The 15,266-nt window shown below is 45.1% G+C and overlaps 2 protein-coding genes across 2 annotated transcripts in view; both read right to left on the bottom strand.

Moving 5' to 3' along the window:
- Positions 1–1,895: 1,895 nt before the first annotated feature.
- Positions 1,896–8,770, bottom strand: C4H1orf52 (chromosome 4 C1orf52 homolog). Its single transcript, XM_021196608.2, has 3 exons — positions 8,459–8,770; positions 7,712–7,910; positions 1,896–2,909 (listed from the first exon to the last, which is right to left on the bottom strand). Exons 1-3 carry the CDS (start codon positions 8,729–8,731, stop codon positions 2,836–2,838), a joined length of 546 nt encoding a protein of 181 aa, XP_021052267.1. The 5' UTR covers positions 8,732–8,770; the 3' UTR covers positions 1,896–2,835.
- Positions 8,771–13,086: 4,316 nt separating this feature from the next.
- The window catches only part of Bcl10 (BCL10 immune signaling adaptor), a 12,036-nt gene continuing 9,856 nt past the window's right edge, over positions 13,087–15,266 (bottom strand). Inside the window, exon 3 of the mRNA XM_021196698.2 lies at positions 13,087–14,340. Coding sequence (XP_021052357.1) covers positions 13,985–14,340 — 356 coding nt within the window. The 3' untranslated portion in view covers positions 13,087–13,984. The remainder of the gene's footprint in view (positions 14,341–15,266) is intronic.

Genomic DNA, 15,266 nt, shown 5'->3' with positions numbered 1-15,266 from the left:
CTTTCCTTTCCTTTCCTTTCCTTTCCTTTCCTTTCCTTTCCTTTCCTTTCCTTTCCTTTCCTTTTTCCTTTCCTTTCCTTTTCTTTTCTTTTCTTTTTTCTTTTCCTTTTGGTTTTTCAAGACAAGGTTTCCCTGTGTAGCCCTGGCTGTCCTGGAACTCACTCTGTAGACCAGGCTGGTCTTGAACTCAGAGATCCACCTGCCTCTGACTTCAGAGTGCCGGGATTAAAGGTGTGCAACACCACCACCTGGGCTTGGACCACTTTTCATCATTGTTAGGCCTCAAGGCTGAACTTGGTGAGGAATGGAAACTTCCTGTTGGTAATAAGAAAGCCACAGGGCACAGGTGTGTGTGTGTGTGTAAAGTGAAAAATAGGAAAAAAGGGAACAGGGGCTTAAAATTTCCCAAGTACTGACACTCTAGAGTTACTTCCACATCCTTTGCTGCCAGAGTCACTTCCTCAGTAGGAAGTGATTGTTCAGTTATCCCATGGCACTTTCTCATGGACTGGAGTTCTAACATGAATCCAGATTGCAAGGCATGCTGGGAGGGGGGTGTTGCTAGGATGGGAGTCTCCTTTAGGAGTAGAGGCAGGTCATTAGGCCAGGAGAATAACTCTCTTTCTTCAATGGTACACATGCATCAACGCCTCTGTTCCTTTTCCTTTTTCAGGAAATGGTAAACAGGCAAAGAGGGAGTTCCAGACCCAGTGGAGCAGAGTACCACAGACCTGCAGGAAGTGACATTCCAAGTCTGGCTTCTAAGCCTGTCATTTCATGAGCCTAAATAAGCAAGCAATGCTCACACCAAAGACAGCACCAGTTGTGGGAAGGCTGCTCTCATAAGGCCTTTGGGTGCCGGTGTCTAGGTGCTATGATCTTAAACACAAGCCATTAATTAGAAATGAAAGAGGAAAACCAAAGAGTTTTCAGGGAAAGGTCTGCCTCTGCCTCCCAAGTGCTGGGATTAAAGGCATGCGCCACTACGCCCAGCTTCTATTTTTTTTAAACATTAAAAACATTTGTGTGTATGTATGGGGGTGTGTACATGTATATGTAGAGTGAAGGACAGCTTGTAGAAGCTGCTTCTCTTATGTGTACTCTGAGGACTGGATTCAACTTGTCCAGTGCACCAGCTTACTAAACCCACTGGGCTATCTCCTCCACCCTTGAGTAATTTCCTCTTTGTACTTCATTTTCTTATAAAGGGTTAATAAACCCTCTTAGCAAATTAAACATGTTGAAGCCTGGCTGGCCTACAGTATGTGGAACTGTTTGGCTTGTCACTTAGTATTGAGATAGATGTAGTGGCAAAAAGAAATCCATCTTGAGTATGAAGGAGGGAACGCTTGAGCTGGCTCTTAGGGAGTTGACTAGGTCACTGGAGAAGAGCCAGGCCAAGCAAAGGGTTCAAGGTTGACATGACGCACCTTAAAGCATACCTGGGAACTTAACCATGGCTTACAGTGGGATTAAGAGCTGTGTGAGAACTGTGTAGAAGAGACAGGGTGTTTTCAACAGACCTAAGAGATGGCCCAGCTGGGGCAGAGATGAGGGGAGATGGCGTGGCTTTGACATACCGTGTGGGGACCTGGAAAGCATCCCCCACGCCAGCAGTGTATCTGAATGTGCCCCAGACTGGTGAGAAAAATAAGAGGATAGTGTGCGCTGGCCTCAGGAAAGCTGGAGAAGAGGCCAGAAAGAATAGAGGTCCCAGAGTGAAAGGAGGTTCATTTTGCTTTGCTTGCTATATTCAAAGCATTAACATAGGGATGGATAGAGGAAAGCCCCAGGTGCCAGAGGACAGGCATGTAGTTTAGTACAGCTTTCACCTAGCATGGACAAGGTTTTAGGTTTCACCCCAGACCCCCAAATAAACAAGATGCTGAGTTAAATTAGAATTTCAGATGGTTTTTAATGTGTCTCATATCACATATACTCAGAAAGACTCAAATTTAATTGGTTACCTTATGTTCTTTACTGAATTTGGTCATCTTTCATAGAAGAGCCGCATCTTCAGTCTACTTAATGAAGAAATGAATGCTCATACTATAAGGCATGTATCAGTGCAGCTGCATAGTCAGAGTACGAGACCTCCCCTAATACGAGTGCGCATGGGAGAGACGACAATGTTCTTGGCAAATGACTGAAGTCTGAGGAGTGGACAGGTGGCTTCATCTGACTGCATGACTGCTCCTCTTCACTCACTGCCGTGTATCCCTTTGCCCAGTTCCTCAAGCTCTCATCACACACCCGAGGACTCTCACGTCTGCTTTCTTCACAGGACTGTAGGAGAGAAATATGCACGAGGCACCTGAACATGAGAGGCTCTCCCTACATGCTAATCCCCACTGTGAATCATAATGTCACAGGGCAAACAGGCTGCTTGTCACAAATACTTATGTTAGTGGCATTCAGTAATAACAAGATTGAATTAAGTGATTTTATTTCCATGATCATCTATTTACACTGTACAGATACTAATGAAAAGCACCCACAAGTTCACAGTACAATACAATATATTTACTTTAAAAATATATTCCTTTATAAAAGGTTCATAGAACATTGGCATGTCCATGTGACAGACTCTCAAAGCCTGTCACCAATTTTGTGATAGCCAGAATGCTTCCAAGTACTGCCAGTTCACAATCACAGGTCACCATCAGAGTTGTAAATACATACAGGTTTTAAATAAAAAAGTAAATTCTACAGTGGAAAGTCTTGAGGCAACACTCATTAGTTCGTTAACATAAATACGTTCACGGAGATGTCTGTCATAGTAAAGCACAAAAGCAAACACTCCGCCCAACGACACATCTCAGGAGCCACAACTCTCTACTTCTTCTTCTTGGCGGCTTCTCCTGGCTCCACTCTGCGAATCTTAGATGCCCGCTCATCTTTGTCATCATCTTGAAGAGGGAAAGCAGAGAGCTTTGTTAGTTAAGTCTCTAAAAATCAACACAAAACACACATTCAGCTTTATGCTGAAACAATTACTCACTGGATGTTTAAAAGCATACCAATAAAAACTAAATACTAATTTTTAGAACACCGATATTAGATTACATATAAAATGTTTTTTTAAAATTGCAGCAATATAATATTTGCAAACTGACCTTTTAGAGGCAAGTTAATAATGTCGTCGCATAAGATTATTCTGGTGAAAATCAGCCTTTTCTGCAACAGTTCCCAAACCCTGCAGCACACACACTACGTGGTGCATTTAGGGTCCTCCAGACTTCACAAGGTAGAGCACTGTTTCCTTCTACAAAGCATACATCTTCTAGCCATGCCAAGTGACCACCAGCGTGACTTGTCCTCTAAGATTTCATCTCCAGTCTTATTATTAACCCACCACACATTCTGAGCTTAAAAGCACAAGTGAAGGTTCAGACAACCTCACAGGTGTCTGCTCTAATTCTGGACCAGTCCTCCTATGAGGTCAGAACATCCTAATGGCAACAGAATAAGCAGGCTCCACCTTCAAGTTAAGGGAAAGTTGGATGAAGGAAGACTACTGAACAATATAGTAAATAGTACCCACTGCCCCACACAGTTATTGTCTGAGGCCACAGAAAATTTCCATTAATAAAAATGTCAATCCTGAAAATGCAGACCTTTTCATTCTATTAAAAACAAAACAGAACAAACAAACAAACAAACAAAAAAACCAAGCACGTTAAGTGGTTCAATAAACAGAGGCCAGCACAGATTAGCTGCTAATTCCCGGCTCCCTAAATGACTGTGTGCTGTAAAGAACCCCAGCCAAGGCTGGGTGGTGGTATGTCTCAATCCCAGCACTCAGGAGGGTGAGATAGGAGGGCTGCTATCAGTTTGGGGCCAGCCTGGGCTATATAGCCACCCCATCCCACCTCAGAAGAACTCTCTATTCATAAACATAGCTTCTGACTTCCCTACTTCCATGGAACACGGACTAAATCCACCCTAGCCTATGCCTCTCAGACAACCACTCTATCCTAACCCCCTTAGCTGACTTTTCCCCACCCCTTTCCTTTCTATGTCACCCAGACTTGCCTGATTTCACCACCTTCCTGCCTCAGGCCTTCTAGGCACTAAGATGACAGGCATGAGCCTCCGTGCCTGGCTTAAGTTTATTTTTTGATCACCGTGATGCCCAAAGCCCGACAGGTATAATATGGTGGCATATAAACGATTTTAAGATGCCTTCATATTTAAAAATGCAGATTAACCTAACTGCTAAGGTTAAAGCACAAATTATGTGAAGAAAATCTGTAACTTAGGCTGGATATGAATGTCTGACACCCCTGCTTCCACTTCCTAAGTTTAGGGATATTGGTGTAAAGCCACTACACCCATTAAAACAAAACAATTTTAGCTAAAGCTTAATTATCAAGTTAACCTTGAAATTATTTTCAGAAACAGTAATGTGAAAAGTTGAAAGCATTTTTGAAGACTTCCATGAAACACATTAACAAGGGACATTTCTGCTTTTATTCAGACACTACAGGTAAGTCTACAGATAAAACTGAAACCACATACTACAATTGAAAAACCGAGTTCCCATGAGTGAAGCACAAGGGCTCACACCCTCTAGTGGCACAGTAAGGAACTGCCTTAAACACCAGGGCAGGACAGACAGCTAGCTTATTGGTTAATAAAGCTATGGCCTTCTGAGTTTTACTTATCGACATTTCACAGTTGCTAAAGCAGCAGCAGTGTTAGGCAGCGAAGGGCAAGGCCTGATTTAACCTTTCTCAGCTCCTCTATATTCTGAACATAAGTAGCAAAAATGGCCAGAGGAAGAAGAATATGGGAAGGCAAAATAAAAGCAAGGTAGCTTAATAATTAGTACAAACTATAGATTAAAATATGTCAGGGGCTGGGGAGATGGCTCTGGAACAGAATTTGAATTCTCACAGCCTTTGCAAAAAGCCTGATCAGTTAACACACGTCTATCATCTCAAAGCTCCCAGGGCAAGGTGGGAGGCAGAGACAGAATTCTCAGCTCTAAAGCCAGCCAGCCATGGCATACATACATGCATGGCAGAGAAACAGTCAAACAAGGCAGAAGACAAGACTGACACCCAGGGCAGTCCTCTGGTCTCCACACTCGCATATACACAAAGAGAAAATGTCAGGCAAATTAATATTGTCAGCAACTTCCTATGGCAAGCGAGTCTGCACTGGCTGAGGATGTGGCTGAGTGGGTAGAGTGTTCGCCTAGCACACAGAAAACCCTAGGTTCAACAACTAGGACCACATAATAGGAAGGGTGGTACAGACTTGTAATCTCATTTTGAGAGGCAGAGGCAAGAGGATCAGAAGTTCATGGTCATCTGGCTACATAGTGTCAGACCCAATTTCAAAAAAAGGTGGGGGGCTATTTATTACAAGAGTTATAATCAGTAATCAACGCACAAGTCCAAATTTACAATTTAATATTTATCTATTTTTAACGTGTGTGCCAACCCTGAAACCCCATTCACTTCCTGAGACAAGGTTTCTCTTCTGTCTGGCGCTTACCAATTGTTAGACAGGTTGGCCTTCAGGCCCCACGGATTCTCCTGCCTCTGCCTCCCTGGAATCAGGATGGTAAGCAGGCATCACTACATCAGCACTGTAGGTAGATCCTGGGATCAAACCCAGGTCCTCAAGCTTGCGAGGAAAGCACTTTATGACTGCTACATCCTCAGTCTCACTCAGGACTACTTTTGAGTCATACGATGTAGCTTTATTTTATTTTTTTTCTTTTCTCTTTTTTTTTTTTTTTTTTTTTTTGAGACAGGGTTTTTCTGTGTTGCCCTGGCTGTCCTGGAACTCCCTCTGTAGCCCAGGCTGAAAAGGAAAAAAGAAATCCGCCTGCCTCTGCCTCCCAAGTGCTGGGATTAAAGGCGTGCGGCACCACCACCTGGCACGCTGTAGCTTTAAACCAGAAAAAAACCTCGTTCTGTTTGTCCTTTTCCATTGTTGATAGTCACTTTCCAATCAAAAGGATAGAGCTAGCTATGGTAATATGGGTGCTTTTTGCCATTAAATTCCTGATATTTGAACCCAAAAATTAAAAACAGAGGATTCTTGCTGACTTGGTCCTTATCCTCAAGGAGCAGAGATGTAAGAGGACGAGACTGCGACAACCTGGGTATCAACTCTGGCCCCAGAGAAGAATGATTAGTTCTTAACCGGTGAAAACAGGGAGGGAGCAACTCCAGCTTAACAAGACACAAATCCTACTTCAAGGTTGAACTTCAAGTCTTAATTTGTCAGTTCCTAATGGTGTGCACATAGGCAAATTCATTCCTGTCAGACTGTTTTCTATTCTGCAAGACAGTGATCATTAACTGCGAGTAACTACTGTGTCAGTTTGCTAAGAATATTAAAATTATTTACTGTGACCTTGGATAAGTCTTAAGCTCTCATTTTTATATTTACCTATTCTAGTTTTGTAGGACTCTAATTATTTTATTAAAAAATATCTTTTAATCAAAGTACCATATAATAATGTATTAAAAATTCACACTTTATTTGCCTAGAATCCCAGTGCCAGGGAGGTAAAGGCAGGGGGAAACAGGGATTCACACAGATGCTGCCTTGCTAAACAGATCAAAAGTGAGTGTGTGTAGACTCCTGCCAGTAGACACCTGTTCTCTTAAACATCTCTCTCTATGGTTGGCCCTTGTATTGGAAGGTCAGAAATTTGTTTAACAAAAAGCAAATGGCTTTTAGAACAACAGTCCAAAACGCTGAGCTCAGTCTAACAGCCACCCTCTGAGTGCTCACAATGCACTAGAGAAACCTACGCCACACACAGGACCAGACCAGAGCTTGCTGCCTGACAAACTTGATTTCAAAAGCCTTGTGAAAAGCAGCCACACCCAACTGAGTTCTCAGGAGCACATCCCAGGTAAAGGAGAGTAGATACTAGAAAATTTTCCACTTTGGTTTCTGTAAGAAGAATGGTAAAGACCAGCCAAGAGTTTAAAGCATTCAGTCGACTACGGTGCAATATCCACTAAAGCAGAACCCACCACAGTGTGGCCCACCCAGGTCTGAATTTCAAGATAAAAATGCTGGGATGGAGCCCTTCAAAATGACGGTGGTGAGGGGGACCCAGAAGGTCACACACTGTCCAGCCAGTTACACAATCAGATACCAACTGTAGAAGCTCACCACTGGCTACACGGATTTTCAGGGAGAGATCACTGCAGCCGTCTAAGCAAGATGTAAACGAGAATACCAACAAGGCAAGGAAATCAAACCACTCCAGGCCCGCTCCCACGTGAAGCTGATTTCACTCTGCAACCCCGATTTTAGCTCTGAGGAAGAGAAGCCTTCAGCGTGTCACAAGTGAAGGACAAGGACCTCGAGTTAACACCTGCCGCTCTAATAAGGCATCATAACCCCACATACAGAGACCTCTGAGACCATTCAGGCAGAATACTTACAAATGGAGCAGACACATGGGGCGCTGGCACACGCCTTAAGCCCTAGCTAGCACTGAGGTACTGAGGCAGGCCTCACTCAAGAGACTGGTCTACATAATGAGTTCGAGAACATCCAGGTTACATAGACCTTGCCTCGCACAAAATAAAAAAAACCTCGAATGACCGAAATACCGTTAGTACCCAAAGACCATTTCTGGACAAGTCTTCCAACTCACTAGCCTCTCAACTTTGTCCGGGAGGATTTTCTTCTTTCTGAGTGCTGAAATCTTCAACAGCACTCCTCTTACCTGATTCCACTGTCTCCTCCCCTTCCGGCAGAAGCCTGGCTTTCTTAGCGTTCTGTGGGGCATCGTCTCCATTGTCTTCATAGATATTCGACCATTTGATCGCCATGTCCAGCTCTGGCGGCGGCGGCTTCTTCTCAGTAGTGTAGGTCTCTGGGGGCGGCACGCAGTTGGACTTCCAGATCTTGAACTCCTTTGGAGGCTGTTAAGTAAGCACATTAAGAAGCCCTGTGACGAACCGAGGTTCCCGCGACGGATACGAGCGCATGCACCTCCCTGCTCATCTTTCTGGCTGACTTTTTCTTTCTTTCTTTTAAAAAATCCTTTAGGCTTAAAAGACACCTAATTTTTTTTTTGTTCTTTTTCCATCAACATCACAACACTGTTAGGTGAAAAAGTCAAAGGGTTCCCTGAATAAATAAAGCTAATAACTTTTAGTTACCAAAGAAGGATCCAGTCCCAGATACTACGGCCAGGCCGACCCCTTCAGGAGGCTGCGGCAGAGACACTGTCTTGGAGGCAGCAGCGCAGGCACTTCGGCGTCAAAGGGAAGGGGTCTCGGGGAGAAGCTGCAGCGGGGGGCGGGGAGTCACCACCGTTAGTCGTCGCCCGGCTGGGGGCCCCGGGCTGACACCCCCCGGGCTCCCGGGGCCGTGGGGACGCGCGGCGCGGGCTGAGTGCGAGCGGGGGCCGGGCGAGCGGGCTGGCGGGCGTCGGGCCCCGGGGCGGCCGCGGGGCCGGGGACCTCACCTCCTCGGGCGCCTTCACCACATGCCGCTCCCAGTCGATCTGCTTGTTGAGCGGGTTGTAGAGGAAGGCCGGGCGGCTCACGCTGCGGAACAGCTCGTCCGGGCCCGGCAGCCGCTTCTCCGCCTGCTTCCCGCGGCCGCCCGTCGTCGGGGCCGGGGCCGCCTCCTTGCGACCCGCGTCTTCCGGCTCGCTGTTCTCCTCGTCCGACGAGTCGGAGCTGCTGCTCCCGTAAGCCGCGAAGTAGCTCAACGGGTCCTTCTCGTCGGCTGCCATGACGGCCGCGGGGTCCCACCCTCTCTCGGCCGGAAGCCGGAAGCCACGGCTGGTCCCGCCCCCTAGGCTGGCGAGTGATCCGTTTGCGTCCCCTAGCGGCGGAGCCGCGCTCCTACTCTTGGGCGGAGTTTGGAAGGATGCTGGAGGCGGGGATTCCACAATCCTCAAAGTATTTATTTGCTTTTTCCTAGGGATCCCTGGGAAAAAGCAGCGGGAGCCTCAGGATACCCGAAGGGAAACCAGTGGCCAGTCACACTCTGGGCTTGTAATTTAAAGCAGAGAAAACCCAAACCTGCATACCTATAATCCTAGGTTGAGGGGGGTGGGTTACTGCAAATTTGAGGGCCAGAGAGGTGCATGTAAGTCCTTTCTTAACAGCTAATACTGTGCAGGAGATGTTGTCTACCAAACAGTAAGAACAAGCAAGCAGGGGGTGGGGGCGCACACTTCTAATCCCAGCACTTGAGAGGATGAGACAGGAGGATTGCCACAAACTAGAGGTCAATGCCGCAATTTTACAGCCCCCTCCCCTGGTAGTTGGTATCATTGTAAATATTTAGATCCCAGTTAAGAATGCCTGGTCAGAGGTGACACAGTCACTAATAACTTGCCATTTGGTCTGATTCTTATCTCCTAAATTCTACAGGAAAATACTGAGTTTGGTAATGGAAGGGGCTAGACTGCCTTGTTCAGGTTTATATTCCTAGTATTTTATTTTGGTGACCGTCCCTGGAGTACATCCAGGAATATCGCTGGGTTGTCATTTCTCAGATAATATGAGTATTTCTAGAAAAAGTTCCTTCCGTCCAAGTACCTAGACTTGAGAGATATAACGGTTCCCAAAGTAGAAAGTCCTGGGGTTACCCAAATCATCCTCAGTTCTGACACCATTAGCAAATTCAGAGTCCCCTCACGCATCCTCCGGCCTGGTAATAAATATGACAGAATTCTATAATGCGCTGAAAGCGGAGTAACCACATGTATAGCTATAGTCTACTGCAGCAAATACAGCATAAGACCAACCAAGGGAAGAGTGACAAGGAGTGGTCCAGAGAATTCCTCATTCAGAGCTTCTGGTTGCCCTCCGGAAACATGAGCCAAATCAGTACAGCTCAGGAGGCAGAGCTCGCCTAGCAAGCAGGGGGTGCTGGGTTCCAGTACCAGCACCCAAATAAACTGGGCATGGTGGTGCGGATTTATAATCTCAGCGCTGGGGAAACGGGTGAATGTACAAGGCTCCGACACCTGTGGCCGTGCTTGTTTATATAGTTGAGTTTGGGGAAATGGGGGTGAGTGTACAAGGATTCGACACCCGTGGCCACGATTGTTTATATAGTGAGTTTGAGGACAAACCAAAGGGAAGCTACATGAACATGTAAAACCCCAGGATGTCCAGGAAACTTTAGAGTAGCATCAAGAAGCTGGGCTGGCAGAGAAGGCTCTCAGATGAGGTAAGAATCTCTAACATTAAAAATTTAAACTTGAGGGCTGGAAGAGATGGCTCAGTGGTTGAGCACTGACTGCTCTTCCAGAGGTCCTGAGTTCAATTTCCAGCAACCACATGGTGGCTCACAACCATCTGCAATGGGATCTGACGCCCTCCTCTGGTGTGTCTGAAAACAGCTACAGTGTACTCATCTATATAAAAAAATACTTTTTTTCTTTTTTCGAGACAGGGTTTCTCGGTGCAGTCCTGGCTGTCCTGGAACTCACTCTGTAGACCAGGCTGGCCTAAAACTCAGCAATCTGCCTGCCTCTGCCTCCCGAGTGCTGGGATTAAAGGCGTGCACCACCACTGCCCAGGTTAAATAAATCTTAAAAACAGGGGGCTGGAGAGATGGCTCAGCAGTTAAGAGCACTGACTGCTCTTTCAGAGGTCCTGAGTTCAATTCCCAGAAACCACATGGTGGCTCACAACCATCTGTAACGAGATCTGGCGCCCTCTTCTGGAGTGTCTGAAGATAGCTACAGCGTACTTACATATAATAAATAAAACCAAAACCAAACCAAACCAAAAGAATATTTGACAAGAAGTAGCAATGGGTTCCTAAAAACTAAAGTAACAAAAAAGTTGCTTTTTAAAAAAAAATTAAACTCGAGAGAATAAGGAAGGGTAAGGAGATTGTAGAGTAGAGATAGAAAGGGGACCACAGCACAGAAGGGTACAGCATGAACCAAGTGGCAGGTTGTAGGCAAGAGGGTCAGATTCTAAGTCAGATGAGCTAGTGGGAGACTGCCCTAGGAAAAGGCCTAAGCTTTAAACTATATTAAAAGTCTCGTGTCATTATTTATACCACTGGTGGATCTGAGAAAGTCCCACTATAAAAGATGCAATGTGTCTACAATGGGCCTGTATTAATTACTAATAAAGGGAAGAGTAACTAAAGGTAACATGGGCTGGGACGCTTCAGGATAGAGTTATGCTTCTGGATTAGTTAGGACAGACAGTCTGAAAGTTTGTATGTAAACTGGTTTGGTTGTCTGTAGTGATGGGACTTAAATAAAAGTTCTGACCTTGAAAATTAAACTCAAAAAGTTTCATCAAGGGCTGCAAGATGGCTCAGTAAGGTGCCTGCTGCACACACAGGACCACCCTGTGAGTTTGAGTTCCCAATGCCCATATAAAAGCTAGTGTAGTGATCCATTTGAAACCCTAGGGCTTGGAGATGCAGAGCCAGGGGGAATCCCAGGAGCTGCCCATCTAGCCAAATTGTGAACTCCAGGCTGAGCAAGTCACCGTCTCAAACAGTAAGATGGAGAGCAACTGAGTTAAGACAACCAGACATCAGCCTCTGGACTCCATACACTAACGTACTCACACATATACTACACACACACACACACACACACACACACACCATTATTTATTAAGACGAGTGAAAATGTAAACAAAAACTAAAAACCAAAACAAAGAGGCAATCTAACTTACTAACAGCCACTACCCTGGTCTGTTGGACCTTGCAGGACTGTGCTAAGGATGAACCTCTTCATAGAGGAACCCCAGAAACCGCCTGAAGAGGCCTCCATCTTTATGCCCCAACAATGAGACATTCTAGAAAAGGTCTAAAGAAGAGTTGCTAGGGTTGAGACGGAAGGGAGGTTGAAAGATGATTTTTCTAAGGCAGTGAAATAAGCTACTTGGTTATGTCACTCTTTAGGTTGATATGCAACATTATACATTCCTAAAATTTTCAAGTTTGTAATGATGGGCCCCAATATGGACTTTGGTTAATAATAATACTGGTTCATAAACCATAACAAGTTATCACATCACTGTAAGAAGTGCGGGAAACAGTAAGGAAATGGTACCTCATTACTTATGCTCGATTTTTCTGTTAAGTCTAGGATGTACAGAAAGCATGACTTTTTAGAAAAGGCAATAAAAAGGTGAATGTGCAGTGAAGTTTTTATGCTGTGTTGGTCTGGTATTGCTGAAATGTAATTTTAAACTACTGGGTCCACTAACTTACAAATTATATGCTATCGAATCAAGCTAGCCCCTGGCTCTACACACCCCTCTTCTCCCTCTTCCCTCCCTGCCACTTTTAGAGACAGTCTTGATGACTATGTACTATGGCTATGATGGTTTGTATATGCTTGGCCTAGGGAGTGGCACTATTAGAAGGTGTGGCCCTGTTGGAGTAGGTGTGTCACTGTGGGTGTGGGCTTAAGACCCTCACCCTAGCTGCCTGGAAGTCAGTCTTCTGCTAGCAGCCTTCAGACAAAGATGTAGTACTCTCTGCTCCTCCTGAACTATGCCTGCCTGGACATTGCCATGTTCCCATTTTGATGATAATGGTCTGAACCTCTGAACCTGTAAGTCAGCCCTAATTAAGTGTCCTTATAAGAGTTGCCTTGGGGCCGGGCATGGTGGCGCACGCCTTTAATCCCAGCACTTGGGAGGCAGAGGCAGGCGCATTTCTGAGTTCCAGGCCAGCCTGGTCTACAAAGTGAGTTCCAGGACAGCCAGGGCTGTATAGAGAAACTCTGTCTCGAAAAATAGAAAAACAAAAACAAACAAAAAAACAAAAGACTTGCCTTGGTCATGGTGTCTGTTCACAGCAGTAAAACCCTAAGACACTGGCCAACCTGGAACTCACTCCATAACCATGGCTGGCCCTCAAACTCATGATTTTTTTTGGCTTCAGTCCCTAAGTGTAGATTCACATGCATGTACAACCACATTTAACTCTGAAATATTTTCTATTTAAAAACTGGTATATTAAAAAGCATTAGACATTTGAAAATCAGACATTCTGAATTTCTGACGCAGACACATCACTACATTAAAAAACTTTTATTGTTAATAGCAAATTTTCATTTCTTAATTTTTAAATAATAGAAATGTATAGGAGTTAGATGTCAGAAAATAGGTAAAATTATAATTTAAACGAAGACAATCCGCATTTTTTAAAATGTGTAAAGTTAGTCAAACTTTATAACGCAGTAAAAACATGGCTGGAGCTGGCGGCTGCCTGATGCAAACCCTAAAACCACACTGCCCACCGCACACATCCTCTGTCAGTTCTTCTAGGTGCTCACCCATGCTCCACATGGCAGCACTCACCGAGCCAGAACCCATGGCTCAGAGCAAGGATTTAGTCAATCACAAGTATCAACAATTAATTACAAGCAATGCCTCGCCAGGACAACATCCTGTAGGATAAGACTGAGGACACAAGGTCTATAAAAGGGAAGACACTCACACCGGCAGGGTGAGTATAAAACACATTCTGGCCCACTGAGGTCATAAGGCTCAGTGCCATCAGGTGTCTCCTCAGAACCCGACCGCTTCTTCCCCAGTGTCCAGCTTTCCTGAAACAGAACAGCTTACANCTAAAATGTACTGCCAGATCATTGGGAAGAACAATCAGATTGAAAATTTGTAGCATAAATGTGCTAAAAAACATTATTTCCAATCCACAAGTTGTTTTCTCAAATTGAGAGATATTCCGATAAAATTAGTCTTATAAAAAGTTCAAAATTCACAAACACCTAAAGATAATAAAAAAGATAGGACATTATGGAAAAGTCACAACCACCCTGATTTCCACACCGCCCCTAGACCACCATGATTTCTACCATGCCGCCCCTAGAGTGCTTCTTTAACAAATCCTATTTACAGAGAATGTGTACACTGTGATTTAAAAGGCACGCATCGAATGGGAGTGACCTGTCACCATGGTTTGTATAAAAAGATGATATCCTTCACACCGTTTTGCATCACTAGTAGAACATCTAGGTGGTGATGTATCACTGGCGTGAGAGGGCCCGTGACNGCAAGGGGAGAAACATCTCACTTGAGTTCCCACAGCTTCCCCCCTCTTCCAACCGCAGGTCTGGGGGCAAAGGGGGTGCCCCAGGGTCCCCAGGTCGAGGTAGAGTGGNTGAAGAGAAGCTGCTGTTTTCAGTTCTGCCAACTTCCAGGACTGGCAAGTTCAGGGACGACTCGGTAGAGAAGAAGGGGGCAGTGCTGGACTCTCCCTCTGGGTGGTGCACAACAGTGGAGGCTCTCTGTTTCTCAGAGAGATTGCTCTCATCCGAATTGCACCTAGAGAGGTTGTTGGTGGCTCCAGCTGCAAAGGGCTCACAGCTGCTGCACTTCAGGCCTACAACACAACAGGCAGGTGTGAGTGAGAAAGGATCCAAGCATGGACCCTCTCCCACCTCCTAACTTCTCAGGGATTCTCAGCTGGTTATAAGACAACTATAATGTGTTGTTTGAGGAAGGGTCTCATGTACCCCAGACTGGCCTTGAACCTACCATGTAGCCAAGGCTGGCTCCTGTCACTACCACAGCAATTCATATATGCCAGTCATCATCACCCACTTCAAATCTCACTGTTTTCCTTAATAAGACGACTACATTTCCAGCTAGTGTCACTTGTCTCAAGAAAGCTAATTAAAGGCCACATTATTCGCATTTAATGTATAATTCCATAGTTAGTGTCTGAGTGCGATCTTAGGGGGAAAAAGGCAGGAGGACAAAAGGTGGCTCAGCGGTTAAGGGCTCTGGCTGGACTTTCAGAGTGACCCTGGTTCTGCTCCCAGCATCCACACTGGGCTTATAAACATGTAACTCCAGTACCAGAGATGCAATGCTCTCTTCTGGCCTTTGCAGGCACCAGGCACACATGCAGACAAAACACTTAGTCACATAAATATAAATCTTTTTTAAATTTTATTTATTTATTTATTTTATTATATGTAAGTACACTGTAGCTGTCTTCAGACACTCCAGAAGAGTGGATGGTTGTGAGCCACCATGTGGTTGCTGGGATTTGAACTCAGGACCTTTGGAAGAGCAGTCGGCGCTCTTAACCACTGAACCATCTCACCAGCCCCCATAAATATAAATCTTAAGGGGGTTAAAAAAGCAGATCCTGTAATTTTTCAAAAACAAACTAAGTTTTACAGCTAATTTTTTTTTTACTTTGAGAGAGGGGTCTCACCTTCTAGCCTAGGTTAGCTCTGCACTTGCTAAGCAACCCAGGTTGACCTAGAAACTGATTATTTCTTTTCTTTTCTTTTTTTT

Source organism: Mus pahari, chromosome 4, assembly GCF_900095145.1.
Source record: "Mus pahari chromosome 4, PAHARI_EIJ_v1.1, whole genome shotgun sequence".
NCBI classification, from domain to species: Eukaryota; Metazoa; Chordata; class Mammalia; order Rodentia; family Muridae; genus Mus; species Mus pahari.
The sequence above is the reverse complement of the archived record's forward strand: the minus strand, read 5'-3'. Positions and strand labels throughout refer to the sequence as shown.

What these genes read in the sequence shown, in the direction of transcription:
- C4H1orf52 (XM_021196608.2), bottom strand. Translation starts at nt 8,731, where the DNA reads ATGGCAGCCGACGAGAAGGACCCGTTGAGCTACTTCGCGGCTTACGGG. An exon ending in TGGTGAAGGCGCCCGAGGAG is followed by an intron (nt 7,911 to 8,458) that starts GTGAGGTCCCCG and finishes CTTACTTAACAG; the next exon opens with CCTCCAAAGGAGTTCAAGAT. An exon ending in GGAGGAGACAGTGGAATCAG is followed by an intron (nt 2,910 to 7,711) that starts GTAAGAGGAGTG and finishes TCCCTCTTCAAG; the next exon opens with ATGATGACAAAGATGAGCGG.